Consider the following 24,378-nt stretch of genomic DNA (forward strand, 5'->3'; position numbering starts at 1 on the left):
TGTATGTATATGTATGACTGAAACACTACACTGTATGCCAGAAATTGACACACTGCAAACTGACCATACTTCAATTAAAAAAAAACTAATTAAAAAAAAAAACCTTTAGGGCCCAACAGAAGCCCCCAGTGCTTCCTCTAAAGGGGTGGTCCTGGCTTAACTGCACAGGATTTAAAACATTAGCAGCTACTTTTTTATTCTATACATGCTAGGTGGCATCATTGCATCTGGGGAGAGTATGTGCTTTATAGACGGGGCTCTAAAGGAGGCATGAAAATACAACACGTACGGCTTTGCAAGGGCCTCAGCCTCACTTCTGCTGAATTCTGCACTCTTGTCCGCTGTATATTACACAATTTTTCAGATTCCTTACAGAGACTGCTCCTCTGCTAAAGAGAACACTCAGGATCACTGGGGTGAATTAATCCAAAAGGTATCGTTATCCTGAACTATGAAAGATTAGACTTTATTTCACTGTGCTTAATGCGATCAACTGTCTGGTGCTAGCAAGGCTGAAAACATTTGTCCTACTAATTCCATTCTTGGAAATCTACCTTACAGAATCCGTCTCAAACACATATTTACGGTGTTTAACCGCATCCTTTTGCTGTACACCGGAAAGTAACATTGTAAACTGACTACGCGTCAATAAAAAGAATTAAAAATAAAATAAAATAAAATAATGTTTTTTAAAAAAGAAGTCTACCTGAAAAAAAAAAAAAAAAACCCCACTTATTTACAAAGAGTGTACGTACTTGTGCCTTTACTGAGAGGATGCCAGTAGAACTAATCACAGATTTGTTCCACAAGAGGACTATTTTGGTGTTTTGTTGTAAGAAATAAAAAGAATTTTTTTAAGTACATAAAGATGACCTCAAAATGTTTAAAAGCATAATCCCTTCTTCTCAAAGGTGGTGGATTACATGAACTCAGCTCTGCCTTCTTCCAAAAGACAATGAAAAATAATGGAAAAAAAAAAAAACAAAACTGTGCAACATGTGACCCACCAGGCTGCAGAAGGACCAGGAGCTGAGAGCCAGAGAGTGGAAGCTGCCCAGGAGACGAGTCAGGAAAGCCGTCTGAAAAGACCTGAGAGTGAAAAATAGAAGGGAGTCTGGGTAGAGAAGGCTCCTTGACTCCATGTGCAGCAAAGGCTTCATAGAAAAGAAAATCTCACTTGAGACATCACCTCACACCTGTTAGCCAGGCTACCTTCAAAAAGACAAGTGACAAGGAAGGAGGAAAGGGAGCCCCTGTGCACTGTTGGTGGGACCATAATGGGTGCAGCCCCTGTGGGGAACAGTGTGGAGGTGCCTCAAAAAATTAAAAATAGAACTGCCATGTGACCCAGCAATCCCACTTCTGGGTATTTACCCAGGAAAAAAAAAAACACTAATTAGAGAAGAAACATTCACCCCAATGTTCATAGCAGCACTATTTACAACAGCCAAGTCATGGTAGGCAATGTAAATGTCCTTTGACAGATGACTGGATAAAGAAGTTGTGGTATATGTATGCAATGGAATACTACTCAGCCATGAAAAGGGTGAATTATTGCCATTGGCAGGAACATGGACGTATCTAAAGATGAGCACATACTAAGAGAAAGACAAATACCATATGATCTCACTTATATTCAGGATCTAAACAAAAATGAATTCACAGAAACAGACAACAGAAAGCTGGTTGCCAGAGGCAGGGGGCGGGGAGTTGGGGGGAAAGGAGAGATACGGTCACTTACTTGTCCACCAGTTTCTTGGCGAAGCCGAAGTCAGTGAGCTTGATGTGACCGTCTCGATCCAGAAGGATGTTCTCCGGCTTCAAGTCCCTGTAGACGATTTCCTTGGAGTGCAGGTACTCGATGGCACAGACGATCTCCGCCGAGTAGAAGAGCCCGGTGGTGCTGGAGAATCGGCCCTGGTTCCGCAGGTAGCTGAAGAGCTCGCCCCCTGGCACGAACTCCATCAGCATGTACAGGAAGCGCTCGTCATGCCATGTCCAGAACCTGTGGGACCACAGTGGGACTGAAGGCTGCGCCCCGGACAGACGGAGGGGGACGGGTGGACACAGATGTCAAGATGTGGCGTAGACAGAAGTTACCTGACGTGTGCGGACACGGGGTGAGATGTGTGTCTGGATACTCCTGTGGATGGACCTCTGTGAGCTACGTGTGTGGACAGACATGAAGGTTTGGTAGAAGCAGGTGGGATAGGTACAGACACACGTGAAGATGTGGTCTAGACAGATGCGATGCTAGGTGCATAGGTACATGTCAAGATAAATCTACAGGTAGATTAAAGTCTGTAGGTAAGATAAGTCTACAGGTTAAGATAGTCATATGGAAGGACAAATGCTAAGATACGTATGGAGACAGATGTGAAGATTTGGTAGAGACAGATGGAATGAGTCCCAGTACGGGTGAAGATGTATCTCTAGAAAGATGTTGAGACAGTCCCATAGATGGACAGATGGCAAGACACGTGTACAGACAGATGTGAAGATTTGGTAGTGGTAGATGTTATGGTATGTGTAGTTACAGGTCAAGATAAACCTCTAGGTAATGTTAAGAGTCCCACAGAGATGGACAGAGGCTAAGATCTGCGTGTAGACAGATGTTAAAATTTGGTAGAGACGTGTCATGGGTACAGGCAGAGGCTATCTTGTGTGTACAGGCACATGTTAAGAACATTAAGCTGCTCACATGGAGAGATGCTGAAATACGTGTATGGACAGACGCAAAGGTTCAGCAGAGACAGATGGAAGCAGTCCTGGTACAGGGGAAGATGGATGCATAGGCAGATGTTAAGATTCAGGTACAGACAGATGCTAAGACACAGGTATATATACTGCTGAGATACTAGTATCCTGTGAATGTGCAAAGGTCTCAGCATGGACAAGAGTAAATAAACTGGTTTGTAGCTGTTATGGGCTGAACTGTGTCTCCTCCCTCCTGCCCCCACCAAATTCATATGTTGGCTCCTAACCTGACGACCTCAGAATGGGGCTGTGTTTGGAGATGGGGTCTTTAAAGGGGAGATGAAGGTAAAATGAAGTCATTAAGGTGGGTCCTGACCCCTTAGAACTGGTGTCCTTATAAGAAGAGGAGATGAGGACCCAGACACACACAGACGGATGACCACGGGAGGACACAGGGAGGAGACGGCCGTCCACACACCAAGGAGAGAGGGCTCAGGAGACACCAGCCCTACTGACACCTGGATCTCAGATTCCAGCCTCCAGTATGGGGAGACAGTAAATATCTTTTGTTTAAGCCATCTACTCTGTGGTGCTTTGTCATGGCAGTCATAGCAGACTAATACACTCATTTTCGGGTTGGGGGCGGTGGGGGGCTGTGCTGTGCACTGTAGGTCTCCACCTCCCTGGTCTCCACCGACTAGCTGCCAGCAGCTCCTCTTACCTACCTACCTCTCTGTCTGTGTATCTATCTATGTATCTATCCATCCATCCATCCATCTTATCTATCCATCCACCCATCCACCCATCCATCCGCCCATCTATCTTATCTGTCTATCCATCTATGTGTCCATCTATCCATCCATCCATGAATCTATCCATCAATCCATCCATCCATCCATCCACCCACCCATCTATCTTATGTATCTATCCATCTATGTATCCATCTATCCATCCATCCATCATCCATCCATTCTTCCATCCATCCTCCATCCATCCATCCAACCATCATCCATCCATTCTTCCATCATATCTACCTATCCATCCATCTCTCTAATCTATTAATGCTATCATCTGTCTATCCATGTATCTATCTAGCTATGGCAGTGGTCTGTAATTGAGGACTATTTCAGACCCTAGGAGGCAGGTTGTCAATGTCTAGAGACATTTTTATGTCATCACCACTGGGGAATGAGAGCTACTGGCATACAGGGGGGAGCAGAGACCAGGGATGCTGTTAAAGACCCTACACTACACAGAACAGCCCCCACAACAAAGAATTATCTGGCCCCAGATGTCAACAGTGCCCTACTGTAGATCCAAACAGCTCTAAATAAGACGCCAGCAATTTCTAAACACATAAGAGGAGAGCAGCAGACGTGGGGTCATGGTCTTTGGACAGAACACGAGCCTTTCTCCCCGGGACTTCTTGACCGTGTGACATACTCTTCTGCACTGTGAACAGGGAGTTATTCAGCGCTTCTAAAATTATCTCCACAGTGGCTGAGCTGGCCTTCGGAACGGCTGTCTCCCGGAACAGAATGCGTTCTCTGATGTGTGTGTAATGAATGTCCTGGCCTACTTTCAAAAATACAACCAGTAGCCCTTCACATACCCAACGCTGATAACGCCACGGGGCGGGCTTGCCAGATCATTCGAGTGGAATTTCAAACTTGAGCCTCTGTTCTGTGAGATTATCTGGTACCATCAGAATTCCATGCGGTTTTGAGTAAAGACAAGCGAAGCCTTCTCAACGTTTCTGGAGAGTGCAGAAAGCAGATGCTGGGGGAAGTGGCTGCTTTCCAAGAGAGACTGCGCTACGGGCGGTTCGCTACTCGTGGGCCTCTTCCCACTGAATCGTGTGACGCACCACGTGGCCCCGAGCGCCCAACTTCACTTGTTGGCGGGGCTGGTCTGACACAGCGTGATCTCTCTCCCAGGCTGTGCACGGGGCATTTCAAGAGCCCAGTTACACCCTAAATCATTTAAGCCTAGTTTTTTTTTTTAATTGAAGTATAGTCAGTTTACAATGTTGTGTCCATTCCTGGTGCACAGCATCATGTTTCAGTCATGCATACACACACATATGTTCCTTTTCACATTATTTTTCATTAAAGGTTACCACGAGACATTGAATATAGTTCCCTGTGCTGTACAGTAGGAACTTCTTGTTTATCTATTCTGTACACAGTGGTGTGTACATCCAAATCCCAAACTCCTAATTTATCCCTCCATCCCCATCACCTTCCCCCTTGGTAACCATGAGTTTGTTTTCTACGTCTGTGAGTCTCTTTCTGTTTTGTAAATAAGTTCATTTGTGTGTGTGTGTGTGTGTGTGTTTTTAGATTCCACATATGAGTGATATCATATGATATTTGTCATTCCCTTTCTGGCTTACTTCACTTAGAATGACATTCTCCAGGTCCGTCCATGTTGCTGCAAATGGCATTATTTTACTCTTTTTTATGGCTGAGTAGTATTCCATTGTATAAATATACCCACATCTTCTTTATCCAGTCATCTGTTGATGGACATTTAGGTTGTTTTCATGTCTTGGCTATTGTAAACAGTGCTGCTGTGAACACTGGGGTGTGTGTATCTTTTCGAATTAGAGTTTTCTCTGGATATAAACCCAGGAGTGGGATTGCTGGATCACAGGATAAGTCTTGTTTTCATAAACTGAGCTTTTAAACACTGCGTGGTCGCTCAACTGTTACACAGAAACTATCCAAATGCTACCCGTACACTGTCAACAGAGCCTCATGCACTGGAAAACCTACTCTTAGCAAGTCACTACATAGGTGTTCTGGGCTGAACTGCATCCCCTCTCCCAAAATCCGTATGTTGAAGCCCTAACACCCAGAACCTGAGAATATGACTGCATCTGGAAATTTGATCTTTAAAAATGTGATGAAGGTAAAATGAAGTCACTAGGGTGGGCCCTGATCCCACAGGAATGGTGTCTTTGTAAGAAGACAGAACGTGAACACAGACCCTCAGATGGATGACCTTATAGAATCAACAACAAAGAAAAAGTCCTGCCCCCTGGCCACACCTCCAGGTGGACCTGACGTATAAAAAGACCAGACTCAGCTGTACCCCGTACCCAGTGAGCTGAATGGGAGTCAGGATTATCAAGGTAGCACACACGTTGTCACATTACGGAGCTACACAGGTGTGGAGAAGCCACACTCCCTAAAAGGGATTTAGAGGGGAGGGCGTAGCTCAGTGGTAGAGCGTGTGCTTAACATGCACAAAGTCCTGGGTTCCATCCCCAGTCCCTCCATTAAAAATAAACAAATAAATAAACCTAATCCACCGCCACCAAAAAAAAAAAAAAAAAACCTGACTTAGATAACTCAGGGTCAAATTCCACCCGACTGCCTCTGTGAGACAACAGCTTCCATCCTTATCTGAAAAGAAGGAGCATCGAGATACAGAATGTAGGTCCCTCTGGATTGAGGCATCTACCACACCCGGGAAGGAAAACCGCTAACTCTGTCCTTTTTAACTCCCCAAAGCTCCAGGGTTCTATCCTGGGGACGTCTCTGGCTTAGTCACAAAGCCTCCCCCGAGCCCACCTGCTGGGCTGGTCCCCACTCCAGGTGGGTGATGGGGTGCGGACTGGTTTCCCGGGACGGCCGTCAGCGGAGACCCCAACCTGGGAGGCTTAAGCAGCACGAGCGTAACCTCTCACCGCGCTGGGGCTTGAACGTCCAAGACCAAGGTGTCGGTGGGGTCGGTTCCTTCTGGAATCTCTAGGGAAGGGTCCATCCTGGTTTCTTCTGGCTCCCTGTGGTTGCCAGCAATCCCTGGGGGTCCTTGGCTGGTGGCCTCGTCACCCCCAAGTTCAGCCTTCTCTACTGTGTGTCTCTGTGTGTCTTCCTCTCTTGTTACAGGGACACCTGTCATGCAGGATGAACCCACTCTATTCCTATAGGACCCCAACTTCCATCTTCATCACACCTGCAAAGACCCAATTTCTAAATAAGGCCACATTCACAGGCGCTGGGGTAAGGAGTTCAGCACATCTTTTCTTTACGGGGTGGACACAATCAACCCCCAATAAGGTGGAACTCCCAGCCTTGGAAGCCCTCACCCAAGGTTCCCTAAAGCATCACCCTAACGTTTCCAGGGGGATGCGCCTGAGCCGAGGAAAGAACTCAGCCCTGAAAATCACTCCTCCCATTGGCTTCTTCCCTCTTCCCCAAACTTCTGTCTTCTCAACAACAGCGTCTCAGATTTTTTTTTCTCTCCACCATCAATTCCGTCTGCTTCTCTTCCTAATTTCACCGCAAACACGGGACAGACCATGCCACCTGGTTTCCAGAGCAGACTGAAATCCAGCCGCCAGGCGCACTGCCTTGCTAGAAAACTCAAGCCGCAAAGCACCCTGTGGGACACACCCCGAGTTTATGGCTTGAGACTTAACTGCATTTGGTAAAAGTCCAAGACCGTTCTCGTAAACCACGTGAGCATGATCGGGCAGCAGTTGAAGGAGAGCACGTCTCCTTTATAAAATGTGTATTGAAAACCCGAGCGAACTGAAGTCCTTTCCCAGAGTCGCTATTTCAGTTCACAGAAGAGACAAAACGAGATGTTCTTCCGGCCAAATGGGGACGCAGCGGAGCTGACCAGTGAGGGCTGGTGACATGGATGCACCAGCTCCTTCTGCTTTTGTGACTCAAAAGCACGAGACTCACATCGGCCCAAGACTGCCTTTCAGCTCCATAAAAGGAAAGGGGGACGAAAAGACAGCCACTTCCCTATGCTCACTCATTAAGCACGCAACCCGTCCCCACTCGGAGTGAGACGCTGTTTCAGGACCTGGGGACGTGGCCCCGGTGGCTTTGCTGGGGGACGGATAAGATGCTCTGAGACCACGGTGGAGGGCACCGGTCAGTGTGCCTAGGCGGGGGTATCGCAGAAGAAAGGCAGGTACTGGTGAGGTAGGAGGGGTCAGGGGCCGGGGGAGGCAGGGGAAGGAGGCATTGCAGGGGACGGGGTGGCCCTAGGCTGCCAGGTGGACGTTGCCTCCCACCTCCTACTGCAGGTGTCCTTCCAAGACTGGACAACGGAGGGAAAAGCAGTGGACAAGAGGCGAAGGCTGAGTCCGTGAGGAGCCCTTAGGACCCTGAGTTGCTGGGGGTCGGGGGGCGGCGGGCACACCTGAGAAGGGGCATGAGGAGGGGAGAGGTGGGGATCGGATGGAGGGCAGCTGCGGATGGGGCAGAGAGCCCTCTGCGGACGCCCGCACGCCGGCACCTCCGTGGGAGCTGGTCGGACCCTCTATTAACAAGCAGCGTGGGAGAAAGAGGGGTTTACTGGGTGCATGGCAGGCACGTGCAGCTGGACGGCTCTGCGGAGCCCGTGCATGGAGATGCTTCACAGCCAACAGGGGACTCAGCGAAGGACGTGAGTGAGGGAAGCTGAGCAGGTGAGTGAGGTCCCAGAAGAAGCCACCGGGCAGGCTCTCCAGGGAGACGGAGATGCCAGGAGGGGACACAGCCTCGGGCGGGACCCCGCGCCCCTTCAGATGTGCGGCTGGGGCGGGAGCGGGGCAGGCACCCCCACCCCGCTGCCCCGGGGAAGGCACGTGTGGAAACAGCGCCTTTGCCCGTGGAGCCGGCCAGGCGGAGGCTCAGGGGTCCTTGCAGGATGTCACACCTGCCCGACCGGGAGCTGAGCCGGCTCAGGAGCATCACCCCCGCCCCCCCGGGCCGAGGCTTCGCCCGCACCCTGCGCCCCCAGCCGCTGCAAGAAAACCCACGTGGGGCCCGGGAGGGTGAGGCGGGGTGGGGGTAGGACCCCGGGGAGGGGGGGCACTCACAGCTTGACCAGGAACGGGTGGCTGACTTCCTTCAGCACGGACTTCTCATTGTGCACGTGCTGCTCCTGCTTCAGGCGGATGACGTCCGGGATGCTCATCACCTTCAGCGCGAAGAAGCACTTGGCCTTCTTCTCCCGCACCAGCTGCACGCGCCCGAACGTCCCCGTGCCTGCAGACGGAGGGGGCCCGGCGTGAGCTCCGGCGCGTCCCGGGACCGGATACCCGGGCGGGGGGCCGGGCGCAACCCGCGGCCCTGACGGCTGCGCGCCGCGGGATGCGCGGCGGGGCGACGGCCCGAGCGCAGGCACCTGCCCGGATCGCTAGCCGGTCAACGGTTTTGTATTTTATTTTTTTGAGCGGGGTAATCTGATTGCTTGATTATTTTATTAGTTTACTTAATTTATTTATTAGTTTTACTTTTAATGGAGGGACTGGGGATGGCACCCAGGACCTTGTGCATGCTAGGCATGTGCTCTACCACTGAGCTACACCCTCCCCCCGAATTGCTTCTTAATGGGGGCAACTGACAATCTTTTCTGCAAGCGAGTCGTCCCAGAAAAAAATACACAAGCACATACACACAGGGCGAAGCAGACTGGAAAAGTCTGCTAAGTGCATTCCTTCAGTGACCCTTTTTGTCTACAGGTCTTGTAGATGAAGACAAGAGAAAGACAGCCATCGCTCCCCACCACACACACACACACACACACACACACACACACACACACACACGCGCGGTTCTTTCTTTAACACGCTAACGCCAGCTAAACGCACCTGGTCTACCTGAAAACTTGCCATGGGTCAGAATCTGGTGATACAGGGACCCATGGAGAGAAACATTTTTTTTTTAAATTGCAACCACTGCAAATATGACGGGAAATCAAGAGTGCAAATGCAAAAGGGAAGTCAAATGCTCTTCTGCACCCTGGCGTGACTTCTTCAACCCAATGCCTCGTCCTCCTCCCCCTCCTGCCCGCCCCCTCCGCCTCCCCCCAGCCCTTCCTCCTCCTCCTCGCCTCACTGTACGGGGATGGACTCCATCTTCGACCCCTCACCCAGGCTGGCAATCCCTTGATGCAGTTATGAGATCAAAGATCCAAAGGAATTTTATCTCTGGCCAGAGAGGAGGTAAACTCAGAGGGTAGAGAAGTGGAGATCTGTATGGGTGAGCTGCTAAGTGCCCGGACTCCGGAAGCTTATCCGAGGCAGCTATCTTTTCTGCCCCGGTCCACCTAAGAAATAGTGCAGAGGAAGGGGTGTTTCTGAGGAAGGAGATGTGGAGAACGATGGAAAAATGGCAATCAACCTAATGAGAGAGCGGGAAACAGGAATTCAAGAATGGCTCAATGGGTAAAAGGACCCCCAACAGAACCACAGCACCCAGGACTTCTCTTTCTTCTCTCACAGCCTTGGGCATGACATTCATTGCACGTGGTAACACAAAAAGGGAATTAAAGTTATACCTAAGCAAGACTTTGGGGGGAAAACATTTTCTATAAATTAAAATTCCCAAATAAATAAACACATCTAGGACCTTATGTGGCTGGGAGAGGGGGCAGACACTCATAAGTCACCTTGGCTTTTAAAGGAAGGTTCCAATCATGAATATTTTATTATTGCAGACGGGGAAAGCCATGTGCAAAAACGAAGGGAAGATGCTGTGGGGAAAGAAGCCAGTGATGAGTCCTAATAAAAATTTTAAGTATATTCTCATCAAGAGATAATTCAGAAGTAAAAATAGAAGCGTATGAGAGCAAGGCAGTATCATGTTGATAAAATTCTGCGGAATCAGACCGACAGAGAGAGGCGTGCAGGGACAGGGCTTTGAGGGGAGAGAACTGATTCAGTTTAAGTTTTTCCACAAGAACAGCGGCATTCCTATTTGGGGAAATTAGGTAAAGGCACAGGAGTGGGACGGGGGGGGACACTGGCATCGCATCTTGTGCAAGTTTTGCCTTTGATCTGATCTCCGAATTTGGGCAAAGAAATTAACCCCTTTTGGATTCATATTTGCTCCCATCTGTCCAATAGGATGGGTAGATTACAATATAAATGTATCAACAGTCTGGATTCTAATCACGAAAAGAATGACAACACAGCTATGACTCAGCAGACCTTCTTACATCTCTATCCGAGATGCCTTTCAAGCTTTCTGCGTGAGCTATAAACACACAGATCTCAAAACAGGCTACGTGTGGACGGGGGGAGTCCCTCAACGCCACAATCACATTACAGGATGACACAGAAAAACCTCCTCGCTGAAGGCAAAGCCAGCACGCTGTAATTTTTACGCCGACTGGCTTAAATGCACTGAAGATGAAAACGCAAGTAATGGTGGTGGTGTTGAGTCGTTACTGCAGTCAAAAAGGGCAAATAGAGCTTTTCCCGCTTGGTGAGAGCAGGCTCTCCAATACACATCCCCGGCTCCCAACATCTCCCTTTAGGAAGCAGAAAAGTCCTTTTTTTTTTTTTTTTAGCTTTACTGCAGGTAAGGATGGTTGTGTGACCCACCTCTGCTCGTTAAGACACAAAATGGAATATTATTCAGCCATAAAGAAGGAATTCCTACAATTGGGGGCAACATGGATAAGCCTAGAGGGCATTATGCAAAGTGAAGTAAGTCAGACAGAGAGAGACAAATACTGTAGACACTTTATTTATATGAGGAGTCTTTTCAAAAAGCCAGACTCATAGGAAGAGAGTAGACTGGTGGTCCCCAGAGGTGGGAGGTGGAGTATGGGGAGGACAGGTGAAGAGGGTTGAAAAACACAAACTAACAGTTACATTATAAATAAGGCACACACATACAATATACAACCATAATGACCGTCATTAACAATACTGTATATTCAAAAGTTGCTCAGAGAGTAGATCTTAAAAGTTAACAGCACAAGAGAAAAAAATGTGTAACTATACAGGGATGGATGTTAACTAGACATACTGGGATCATTTTGCAATTTATACCAGGATCACATCACCATGTTACACACCTGAAGCTAATATAACATCTAATGTGAAACACATCTCAATAAAACTGGGGAAAAAATGGTTAAAGAAGTCCTTTCAACTGCTTCTGGGCTACGTTTTCCTTCCCTGATAAGGGAGACCCTTCCAGAAAACACTGTCTCCTGACTCTGGCAACCCCTCCTCCCACCCAAAGCTGGGCGGTCATATAAAGAAGAGAAAGAGATTTTACTCATGAGTCAAGGTTATTTCCACAGTTTAAGTTTTAAAGATGAAAATCAACTAATCGAACACAGTTCTTAGTCTGAAAGTGTCTTCACAAATTCACCCAAGTACGAAAAGCAGATCTGATTTAACAGGAAGCTACGGGGTCCTCATTTCCCCCTTTTGGGTGAATATTCATTCCTCTCACTAGAGAAATAGTTATGCCGTCAAAAAATCACATTGTCCAAACTCCATCGAGGGTGTCATCAAAGAACCAGCACCCAAATTCCGAAAAAATGCCGAATCCCAAAGCCCAGCAGGCCCGTGGATTTCAGACAGTTGGAGTTAGCCGTGGAAATCTCTCTGCAAAACTGAGCCACTTTTAAGGTGGGCACATCCTTTTCATAGTCTAATACAGCGGTTTTTCCTCCAACATTACAAGAGGTCTTTGTTTCCAGATGAGGGAGGTGGCTTCGATTTATGGGCCATTCCGAGTCTGATTCTGGTCTTTCAATGGGAGAATGGGACACATTTAGGTCTCCCCTCTCCTCCGGGACAATCCCCCATCCTTTCAAAGCCTTTGAGTCTTCTCTGTTCTGTCTGCTTTCCTCCACCACTCCAGCCGCCTCCCTCCTCTACACCCAGCCCTCCCTCCCAGCCCTCAAAACTCAAGACTCACATACAAAACCATGCAGGTTTGTATTCTTGGGGGGGGGGGGGGGCTTGGGAAAGGAAAACTCAGACAGACTCTCTGCTCATAACCAGCAGACATTATAAAATTCCAGCCCACCCAGAAGAACGCCATCAGCCTATCCAGGGTGCATCTCAGTACAGATACACGCCTGATTATGCAGAGACACACACATGACCGTCCGTGAAACGCGGGCAGCTCCATCCTGGATGTTTAGACAACCTGCAGAAGTAAATTATGAACGGGATTGCCACGAACACACATGGAACTGAAAGGTGGCTCTTTACTCAGAAGTCACAATAGGACAAAGAAAAGAACATAAACTACTTTGGGTTCATTCTGGGGTCTGGGAATCAGTGCAGGTAATGACAGAAGTGTCAGGGGGGGCCACCTCCTCTGATTCCACCCAGCTGGCAGGACCCTCCAACCCCCACGGGTCTCCTCCTTTCTCCCAGCAAATCCACTACCGAAATGCCGGAAAGTCTACATCTGGACATCTGGGCTCCGCTCAACCTTGGTGCTGGGAGGAGGACCCCACAGGTGGCCTGGCCCCGTTTGGGTCACCGACACGCAGTCCTTGTATCTCTCCTCCTACTTGCTGAGGGTTGAATTGTGTCCCCCAAGAGACAGGTTCAATTCCTAACCCTGGCATCTGGGAAAGGGACCCTATTTGGGGTGAAGATGGGATTAAGTGAAGGACCTGAGAGGAGGTCCTCCTGGAGGAGGTGGCCCTACATCCAACGACAGTGTCCTTAGAAGAGACGGAAGAGGAGAGACACAGACACAGAGGAGAAGCCACGTGGAGGCGGAGGCAGAGACGGGAGGGAGGCGGCCACCAGCCCAGGGATGGACACCTGGGGCCCCCAGAAGCTGGAAGAGGCAGGAGGGACCCTTCCCTGGAGCCTCCAGAGGGAACGTGGCCCTGGGACACCTTGACCTCAGATCTCTGGTCTCCAAGACTTGAGGAGGGTGAATATCTAGTTTTAAGCCTCCCAGCTTGGTGGTCACGTGCAAATTTAACCAAGCAATGGCCAGGATTCTTCTAGCTTCCTAGTTATTTAACCCCCCGACACTACACATGCACATTTTTGCACACAGAACCTAACAGGATTTTGACTTGTGAGCTCCCTCCTATTTGAGGACATCTGGAAATGCAAATGGACATATTTCACATATCCCAACAGGGCTTCCGGGCAAGTCTCTGACACACTGATGTGGTTTGGGAAACTGGGGGCAACTCAAAGGCCAACACTGAGGACACCACAAACATTCAACTGTCTTTGTCCAGAGAGCTGAGGAGGAGAAACTCAAAGAGATCAATCAGAATTGATAAAAAAAAAAAAAAAAAAAAAGGGATGAACTTTCCAAAAGCTTATCCAAAAGAAACCTGTGAACAGTGCATCTGCTCCCGGAGAGAAGAAAGCGATGACTGAAGAAGAGCCCTGTTCTCCGGGCAAAGGAGACGTCCCTGGGTTTCTGTTCCGGCGGGGCAAGCCCCTGGCTGTCCTCGCCAGAAACACGCCCCCGGAGGGAAGGGGAATTCTCCTGGAGACTCTGAAAGAGGAAGCTTCACCAAAAGCGCAGCCAAATTCCACATCCCTTTTTACAAGTTGTGTTTGCTTTTTTTTTAAATTATGTCTCCCACAGTAAAGGAGTATTTTTTTTTAACTTTGGTGTTTTTTTTTTTTCAACTTGTTTGTTTTTGAAGGAGGTAATTAGGTCTATTAATTTTATTTTTTTTTTGTCTAACGGCGATACTGGGGATTGAACCCAGGGCCTCGTGCGTGCGAGGTGTGCGCTCCATCACTGAGCGAGCCCCTCCCCACCGTGTTACTTCTTCATGCTTTATTGAAGCACAGTTTTTAACAGCAAGGGAGGAAATTCCACAGCCTTGTGTAAATTTGCATAATGTCCTCCGCTAAAAACGGAGGTAGTTAAATTGACTGTTATGCTGCCCAATGACTACACTGGCTTCCCAATTTTTTTTTTTCCCTGCAAACTGCAGGAATCAAATAAACAATGAAAGGTCCCATCACAAAGGCTGTACCTACTCTTTGAGGATGAAAAAGGGGTAGAAATGAACCACTGCAGCCCATGTTTAAGAAGACACATGATTTTACAAATAAAGGAGAAAACTTGAAATAGCAGGAGGCTCACGACCATCTGTCGACGAGAATCAAAAGAGAAATTAGCAAAGATCTGTTAAACGTGCATAATCACTGAGACCTGGATTTCCTGTATTCTGCTGAGAACTCGGGAATTAAAACCACTCCTCTGCCCTGACGAGGCTTCACCTTTTTCTTTTCTTCCTCTTTCGGAGACTCAGAAGCTGTTAACGGTTCCCTACACATGACTGAGTTCATGCTTTGAAGGGTCTGCTGTAAACAGGATGAAGTTGAAGTCCTGTGCCCACAGCCAGGGAGGGGCAGGTAACAGGTCATTAAAAAAAAAAACAATTCTTAAATATGCACAGACAGACGCACTTATTTCCCATTGTCGGGCCACCCCGGGAGCGAAGCAGCTCTGAACAGGGGACGCAGGGCTGCGGAGATGGGTGAGGGGGTCTGAGATGTCAACATCCGTCTTTTACGTCCGTGTGTCTAATCCACCCGTGAAGACACCAGCTTCATCCTTCTAACCCACTCTTTTTTTATTTTTTGCTCCTTTTTCAGTTTTATTAGGTAGAATCATTATAGAATGACTGCACACACACATTATATTGCATGTAAATACATACAGACAGTATACTGAGCTTTTTTTTGTAGTTTACATATATGTACTAATTATTATTTCTAAGCTTCCAATTCATTTTTTAACCCAAAGATCTCCAGGGTGGCGTCCCAGGTGCAATTTTTTTTCCAAGGGAAAAACCCAGAATCTTAGCTCAGATTTCATGCAAAGAGCCTTTACATTACCTCCACAGTTACCCCAATAAGGCCCACTCGGGGGAGCCTACAAACCAGGTTTGTGGTTTTAACAACGTCCTTTGTTTATAGAGGATATTATCACTGGGTCCTTGGTGAGGGGCCACACAGGGACTCTCCTCGCTGTGTTATTTTATAACTTCTTGTGAGTCCTAAACTACTGGATTAATAGTCTTACACTATTTCATAGTAAAAAGGTCTTTAAAATGTCGCCTCTATCTTAGACCCTAATGAGTCCTCTGTCGCACGTGACAATCTTCAAGGAGCCTTGCGTCCTCAATCCAGATTCCAGATGTGAGCAGAGACATTTTGCTAAAGGCATCTGTAGAGGTCTCTCCATCCTAACACGGCTTTTCAGTCTATTTTCCTGGAGGTCCAGCAGCCGGAGTGATGGGACCAGCCCACCTGCCTGCTTTTCTCTCACCTGACTGTATCCGCTCACTTCCATAAAAAAACAGGAGAGGGTGTGGAGAAAAGGGAGCCCTCCTACACTTGTTGGTGAGAGTGTAAACTGGGCAGCCACTATGGAGAACAGTATGGAGGTTCCCTTAAAGAACTAAAAACAGAATTATCATATGACCCAGCAATCCACACCTGGACATATATCTGGAGGGAACTAACTAGAAAAGATATTTGCACCCCAGGGTTCATAGAAGCACTATTTTCAACAGCCAAGACAGGGAGGCAACCTCAATGTCCACTGACAAATGACTGGATAAAGAAGATGTATACACAAAGGAATACTATGCAGTCATGAAAAAGAATAAAAGAATGCCATTTGCAGCAACATGGATGGATCTGGAGATGATCATATTAACTCAAGCTAGTCAGACAGAGAAAGACAAATACATATGATATCACTTATATGTGGAATCTAAAAAAAATGATTCAAATAAACTTATTTACAAACAGAAACAGACTCATAAGACATAAAAAAAAAACAGATTATGGTTACCAAAGGGGAAAGGCGGGGGGAGGGACAAATCAGGAGTTTGGGACTAACAGATAGAAATGACTATATATAAAATAGATAAACAACGAGGTCCTACTGTAGAGCACAGGGAACTATATTTAATATCTTGCAATAATCTATAATGGAAAAGAATATGAAAAATCTATATATACAACTGGATCTATATATACATAACATGTATAACTGAATCACTGTGCTGGACACCAGAAGCTAACTCAACATTGTAAATCAACTGTACTTCAATTTTTAAAATTTTAGAATTGTTTAAATAAAACAGGAAGGGATGGACGTAACAGACACATACAGACAACAGGCAGATGGACGGCTGACAGACAGATGCAGACAGAAGCGGATTTTGTAAGCCTATTTCCCCAATGGGAGATTAAAGCTCATCACAGCCCACCTGACAATTCCCCAGAGTCCCATTTCTAACAGCCCACACAGTTCCCCGGCAGCTCCAGGAGGCGGGAAGGAATCCAGCAGACACCTAAGGAGAGGCTGGTACCCAGGGGCCGGGCTGCCAAGAGTCAGCGGGGGCATGTGGCCACCCTGGGGAAAGCTGGGGGGCCCTTCTCACACCCTCCCATCATCAGTGCACCCCAGTTGCCAGCAATCATCCTCCTTTACCAGGAACACCAGCTGCCAGCGGTCAGGAGTTACTCCCCTCCTCCACCCAACGGAGGCAAAGGTTTTATCTCTTTAACTGGTTAGGCTGGTGAAATTAGTTTGGAAATGTTTAAAATCGTTAAAAAAAAAAAATTAAGATAATATCTAAGCAGGCTGAAAGTAGGCAGCATGTTAGTAGAATGTCGGTCCCCTCCTGACAATGGTATTTGCTTCTGTATGTTGAAAACATGTTTGCAGAAAGATACAAGAGACTGACCAGGACAGGAACCTAGACAGAGTCAGGGGGAGAGGACACCTGGGGACCAAAAACGGGATGCATTGCTCTGTATAACTTTCTTAATTTTTTATTTATGAAGTATACAAATCTTTTATCTACAGAATAGTTAAGTTTATGTTAAACTGATCAACTTAATGAAACATAACAATTAATATGCTTATGAATCTGTGAATTCTCTAAATACTCTGCCCATAATTTAATTTCTAAAATGTGTAAGTATTACCTTTAGTACTTCCTTGTTCAGTAATTATTCCAGTAAAGTGTCTTGTTTGCAAAAAAAAAAAAAATGTTAAATAATTATTGCAAAATAATGGCTAGGTCATAAGGAATGAATTTATCGTGGTGAAACCGCGTGAGGTTTTTCTTCCTCGTGGTAATATCAGAAAAGATTATAAATACATAAACTGCAATATATGAAATCTTAAGTATTTGAAGCATACAGTCCTCCTCTAAAAAGTTGGATTTGGGAAATTACTGCTGCAAATTCCAAGCACAGTCAAACTTCTGTTTTATGGGGAAAAAATGTTTAGAAGGTGTTTTAAAAAGAACATGTGTTAACTGTAAATAAACTCAAAACTGCAGAACAGGACACCTTGAATCGGGGAATCTTTTGCTATGTGAATTGCATCTTGATAGGCAAAATTTACAAAAAAAAATAAAGAGTGTGTGTTTTGGATACACTTCTGAAGGTTTTTTTTTTTTTTTTTTAACTTGGAATATGTAACTTCAAAGATCTGCTGAATAAACTGGACAGGATTCGGCTCAGCCCTGGGAGGGAGGGGTTAGTTCTGTGAGTTTGCTAGTCTAGACAGATCTGAAAAAAACAAAAGCAAGTAACTCCTCCCAGATTCTGCTGAGTCAAGCAACCTCCAGTTTCACAGCATCCCACTGTAAAAAGACAAAAAATGGACAAGAAGATAATAATAGACATTTTAGAACTACAATTCCTCCATTTACAGACGATTTACGAAGTTACACTCTCTCCCGGGCAAAGACACAAAGTGTGTGAGCACAAAAGAAAAAAAGGAACGCAGGAAGTTCGCCACCTGGATCCCGACGCTAACAAGGGCTACCCGAGGAAATGCCTGGAATTCCCGGCTCTGCCCGGGGCTTTCCAAAAGCAGCTATCTGCAGCTTTGCATAGATGGCTTGGTCATCACCCAGAAGCACAAAGGTCGCTCTTCTGTTGTGCATTCACGACACAAGCCGAGCAGGTGAAAGGTGCAGCCACCTAAACTGCATCCAGGGTGGCATGTGATGATGTCAAAGTTCCCCCCAAAGTTATCAAAAACGTGTCCTGCTTCAGATCAGGGTTTCCCAAGCTCAGCATTACTGAATTCTGGGTGAGGCAGTTCTCTGTGGTGGGAGGCGTCCTGTGCACTGTCGGGTCAATGCTGAGCAGGATCCCTGGTCTCCTCCCCCCACCAGATCCCAAGAGCTCCCTTCCTGCCGTTGTGACAATCAAAATGTCTCCAGACACTGCCAAGTGTCCCCTGAGGAGCAGAACTGCTCTTGGTGGAAGACCACTGCTATAGATAGATGATGGATGGATGGATGGATGGATGGATGGATGGATAAACAGATAGATGAACGGACAGGATGGATGACGGATGGCTGGATGGAGGGATGATGGATGGACTGATAGATGATGGATGGATGGATGGACAGATGATGCGTGGATAGACAGATGACGGAGAGATGGATGAATAGATGGACAGATGGATGGGTGTACGGATGGAAAGACGGATGGATGGATAGATAGATGGATGGACAGATGATCGATAGATGATGTATGGATGGATGGATGATGGATGGATAAATGGATGGGTAGATGGATGGATGAATAGACGAATGGATAGACATGATAGACTGAGGGACAGATGGATAGACAGACAGATAAAGAGAGAGCTGCAGTAACCTATGTCAACAGGTTTCCAGTTGGAGGGTGACATTACCTCATTGCTCTGAAAACACCAACATTTAGGGAATAGAGAGACAAGAGTTCCCAAATGTCCTGGATGAATGCATAGGTATGACAGACAGACAGATAAATAGATGTTAGAGACAGATGACTGACTGATTGATAGACACAGTCTCTCATGAATTGACCAGAGGCTCTCGGCCTCAGCACTGCTGACCCCGGGTCTGGAGGACTCTCTGATGTGGGGCATCCTGTGCACCGTGGGGTGTGGAGCTGTGTCCCTGGTCTCCACCCACCAATTGTAACAATCAGTCATGTCTCCAGGCACTGCCCAGTGTCCAGTGGGGGCAGAATCACCTCCCGTTGAGAACCATGACTTTGGAATAAGACAACCCAGTTGACCTTTCTATGGCGACAGACACAGTCGAGGTCCATGCTGTCCAGCACAGTGGCCACAAGCTCACGGCGGCTCCAGATTCGGGGCGACTGCGTTTCTAGCGTGCTGAACGTGACCGGGGACCACCACACTGGACAGCCGTAGGGTTGCTGCAACTCCGCTCTCGCTCACTTCTTGTGGCAAGTGTCCGCTGCCCCATCGGAGACGCTGGGAGGTCCACCTCTGGACAGCAGATGGTTTACGTGGTCCACGTTATGAAGACAATCTAGCTCTCTAAGCAAAAACTGGGTCAACCTAATAATGAAATCAAGGCTCCAACTTCCATGCAGGCGGGGCTGAGGAACGGGGGCCAATACAGGAGGGTGTATGCTGAGGACGGTCACTAGAAGACGTGTGAGTCAGTCTAATGAGGTCAGCGGATACGTGACTCTACGTATGCGAAACAGCCACGGCGCACGCAGGGCTGGACCCCGATTTCAGCGGGCCCCGGCAGCCGGCCAGCACTCGTAATGGCAGCGGCCAAGCCTCCGGTGAGCTCCCCTGGGTGTCGTGCACCCGTCAGGCGGGGGCCTTCAGAAGACAGGTGTGGGCAGAGCGACGTGACAATGACCCTCGCCTTTGGTGTGAAGGCCAAGAAAGACTACTTACGATTTATTTCTTTACTTTTTTTTTTTTTGCATTCTTTTTTTAACGTTTTTTAACTTTTCGGGGGGAAGTAATTAGGTTTGTTTGTTTAATTTTAATGGAGGGGCTGGGGACGCACCTCATGCACGCGAAGCACACACTCTGCACCCTCCTCCACCGCTGCATCTGCCCATTTCACTCCCTTTTGGTATTGATTCCACTATCATTTCAGAGCCCACGGCACTAAATTCAGGCATTCAGAAAACCCTGAACACATGACATCGCAGCCAGACAGGTGTCTTCCATTGAAAGTCTCTCTGAAGGTCCCCCCTTCCAACCACAACCTCTTCTCCAAGATCAAAGGCGTCCTTTGAGCATGTGACAGAGACATGCTTTCCCGCAACAATCTTCCTCCGGGATTTTCTCCCTTGTGCTGAGGGATGTCCAGTTCCCACCGCACAACCCTCCTTCCCCAAAGACTCAGGAGTGAGCCTGCATCAACCCCCAGGAGGGTCCATGGGAGTTGTCTTAAAAATGTCCCCTGTGGCCCTGGATCGGGGTTAGAACCCACCCTTGATCTCTGGGTGATGCAGGCAAAGTGCGTCCTGGAAAAGCACATGGAATCCAAACACGTACTGAGAAAACCGAAACGAGTCCGCCGCCCCGTGCCCGCGCCTGGCAGCTGCCTGGCTGGAGCAAGGGGAGGTGTCCTGCCCCCAGACACATTCCTCCACGGGCCCGGCCGGGACACGCCGGGGACCTGCTCCCCACGGTGCCTCCACGCCACCCACTTGGGAGGTGAAGTTCAACGCCGGCAACAAATAAAGCCGACAGGAAGAGGACGCGTCCACTCCTCCGGGGTCGGGAGGAAAGCTCGTCACTCTTTGTTGACGGCCCTCCTGTAAGGCGTGCCCTCTGTCACGCGTCAGACCCAAGGCCCCCGAGTGACCCCCGCACTGCGCTGGCTGGCGCCCTCCTCCGTGCTCGTGCCACTGCTGCTTCCTTCTTACCGCGGGATGTGTGTCACGAGGCATCGGCGTCTGCTCCGGGCTGCAAATGAAGCAGCCTGGACCTCCACGCAGCACTGCTTCTGGAGCAAGGACGTTCTAAAGGGACAATTTGCAAACCAGCTTCTGGGGCAGATCACGGGCCTGTGCACCTGGGAACCACCCGCCCTGCTCCCTCAGCAGGAACCCAGGCGGCGAGCTCTGGAAGAGGATGGAGGCTGCTTTGCCCTACAAAGAGGCGGCCGGTCTCAGGCTTCACCAGAGTGCTCAAGTTGGAACAATCAGAGTGTTTTCAATAGCCAGGAGGGCTGTCACCCCATCCACCAAAAACCTTCCACGCACAGGGGCGTGTGCACACCTGTGCATGTTCCGGGAACTCTCGCGTGTGCACTCGGACCACGCACTGCTGCTGAGGGCAGAAAGGAAAGCACACGACTGCACTGGCCAGCTCAGTGCAGAAGGAGGCTGCCCCTTTTACAAAGAGGGCAGAGCTCCCTCCGACAACACAGGAGGTGAAGGACCCACCCGGCCAGGGGATGGTTCTGCCGAGAGCATCCAGCGTCCTGGACGGAGACTCTGACGCTAACCCGGAGTCCGCGCGCACGGCAGGATGTTCTGCCTGCGGCCTCATCTTCCCTTTGCTTTTAAGGAAACCAAGCAGCTGTCCTGCAGTGCCCTGTGTTTACAGACAGGCTTCTGGAGCAGGTGACCGCCAGGTCCCCTTCTCCACGCTTACTTTTTGCCGTCCGGGGAAGCAGCTGGGGGGTTTTGCTACGTGCAGGGGGGACGGGAACTAGGCCGGCACCAGCTGGGACAGAGAAGCGGAAACCCACGTGAAAGCAGGGCGCCGCTAGAGGGTCCCCCGGCCGCGAGGGTTAGAACCCACCCGGCTCCCTGCAAGGCGGTGGGAAGAGATGGCGTTGGCTCTGCAGTTCTCTTGGGTCCCAGTGCCAATTCTGCGGCTCTCTGGGACCCTCAAGAGGAGCAGCGCAGAAGCTCGCTCAAAATACAACACTGTCAGAAACCACACACACAAAAAAATCTCAAGCAGGAATCAATGAAACTGAAAACAAGAAAATCAATCTAGAAAAAAGACAAAAATTAAAGAAAAAAGGTAGACCAGAAGCTTTGACCAAAATCAACACAGTGTATGGATACCCCAGAAGCTGCTACCAAAATAAAATGCTAACTAACCTGCTTAAGGGTAAACTAAACGACAGTGCTCCTGAGTGAACGCCACCTCCAACTAGAACTATTTATACGCGAGGATCCAGGCGATACTCTGAGTCATTAGACGGTTTGCTTTTTTTTTTTTTTTCTTTCTGGGTAATATATACTTTTTTCCCTTAAGGGGTAAGGCTGAACACTGCTCAGGCAGAATTTCCAAAAGAGGAAATTGTAGAAAGTTTGCCTTCCTGACGCCCTTCTGATTTTGGAGAGTATCAGTCCAAGATAGAATTTTCAATCTCCGCTGAATGACTTTTTTTTTTTTTTTTGGCAATTGTCCCCAAATGTAAAGGAGCTGAGCACCCACCTCTCCCTGCCTCCCTGCAAGCCAACTCCGCCCTGGGAGGGGTGGCGGTGAGCACACAGGCAGAGGCAGGCGTGCCTGGGCTCAGAGTCCCAAGTCCCACTTTGCGCCGCCCCCTCCCAATTCAGACCCCAGGTGGCGTCTGCGTTACAAAGGACTTTGTTCCACGGAGCCCCGCCAGCCACACCCAGCCTCAGATCTGCAGGGATCCTTTGTTTCGGTGAAGAGTCTCTCGAGATAATGATCCATCCAAACAGGCTGAAATCACCAGGCAAATAATTGTCAGCCATCTGACAAGGACCCTGCGGAGGTGGCAGTCCAAACTCCCTCTGTGATTTGTCTCATCAAAAACACGTCCAGTGCGGAGGGTAGAGCTCGGTGGTAGAGGGGGTACTTAGCATGCATGAGGTCCTGGGGTCAATCCTCAGTCCCTGCACTAAAAAATAAATACCTAATTACGTCCCCCCACCAAAAATAATATATATATTTACCTCCCCAAACAAACCACCTCGAGAGAATTCATACAGCGCCCGCCCGTGAGATGAGCTCACAACACGACAGCATCCATTTGCAGAATTCTCCTGCATTTGAGCAGGGACGCTGTGAGACAGTGCGCTTTTGCTGTTAACTGGTTGGAAACGCCAGTGTGAATCTGCAAATGGGTATGTGGGGGAAGCAGCACAAAAGACGTGGAAGGCAGAGCTTTCTGGAAACGTGGAACCACCCAGTGGGCGGGGACCTCAGATGCCCACGATTCTAGCCTGGACAGTCCTCCTGGAAAATGGGACGGGAGGGGCTGAGCAGGTGTTGGGGAGGCCCCGGGAGCCCCTGGCAGGAGATAAAAGGCTGAGAGGAGCGCCCCCCAAGGTGTCCGACAGGGAACTCCCACCTGGGGACAAGCTGAGTCACGGGACTGGCAGCAAGACTCGGGGCTCCGCCTGGCACCACAGGGCACACACCTTCTCTCCCACCCACGGTCATGGCTGATAAAGGGTGTTCTGACGGGTCCAGCCTCGGGGACACTTAGGATGTTTGAATGGAAGACTCGCTGGAAACTTCCAAAGCAGAGGGACTACTTACAACGTCTTCTCCAATTCGAATGTGACCCAAATGCCAAGTGGACTTCTGTTTCAGTGCCTTAAGGACGTAGAAAAAGATGTAGCATCGTGTCCACCTAACCCAGTGCAGGATGGGAGACCCCACCCGTGAAATGCAAGGAAATGCTCCTACAATTGGAAGCTGCTTACAGAGCTCTCGCAGTGTTGGTTTTATGCTTCAAATTCATGAACATTCTCAAGACCCCTGTAGAGCAGTCCTCCCTCTCTGACCTGATCTCCGTCCCACAAGTGGACACAAGCCTGGCTTTGGGGACTCCACGTGCCCACCCACCCCACCTCCCCGCCCTGGGGTCACGTGGCTCAGAGCTGCGGGTCAGAAGGTCCCTCCTGGGGCCGGAAGCTCCTGGAAGGTAAGGCTTTGTCATCCCACCTCTGAGCCATTCTGTCCCTGGGGCGCCCTTGCAACATCAGAACTGGTTCTGCGTGCTCGGCAAGGGGGGGGGCCCACGGAGGTGGCAATTAGTGGTGGACACCATTCCAGCCTCGCAGAAGAGGGCACAGATGTGACAGCCCCAATTAACTCGTTAATTCCTTCCCCAGTGCTCGAGCAAGTGTGTACACACACACACACACACACGCACACAAACATGCAGCCC

The 24,378-nt window shown here is 48.8% G+C and overlaps 1 protein-coding gene across 1 annotated transcript in view; it reads right to left on the bottom strand.

Moving 5' to 3' along the window:
* The window catches only part of PRKX (protein kinase cAMP-dependent X-linked catalytic subunit), a 60,134-nt gene that overhangs the window by 26,309 nt on the left and 9,447 nt on the right, over positions 1 to 24,378 (bottom strand). The window contains exons 2-3 of the mRNA XM_074359080.1: positions 8,525 to 8,693; positions 1,742 to 2,005 (exon numbers count right to left, since the gene is read on the bottom strand). Of these exons, the coding sequence (XP_074215181.1) occupies positions 1,742 to 2,005; positions 8,525 to 8,693 (433 nt within the window). The remainder of the gene's footprint in view (positions 1 to 1,741; positions 2,006 to 8,524; positions 8,694 to 24,378) is intronic.

This window comes from Camelus bactrianus, chromosome X (assembly GCF_048773025.1).
Source record: "Camelus bactrianus isolate YW-2024 breed Bactrian camel chromosome X, ASM4877302v1, whole genome shotgun sequence".
NCBI classification, from domain to species: domain Eukaryota; kingdom Metazoa; phylum Chordata; class Mammalia; order Artiodactyla; family Camelidae; genus Camelus; species Camelus bactrianus.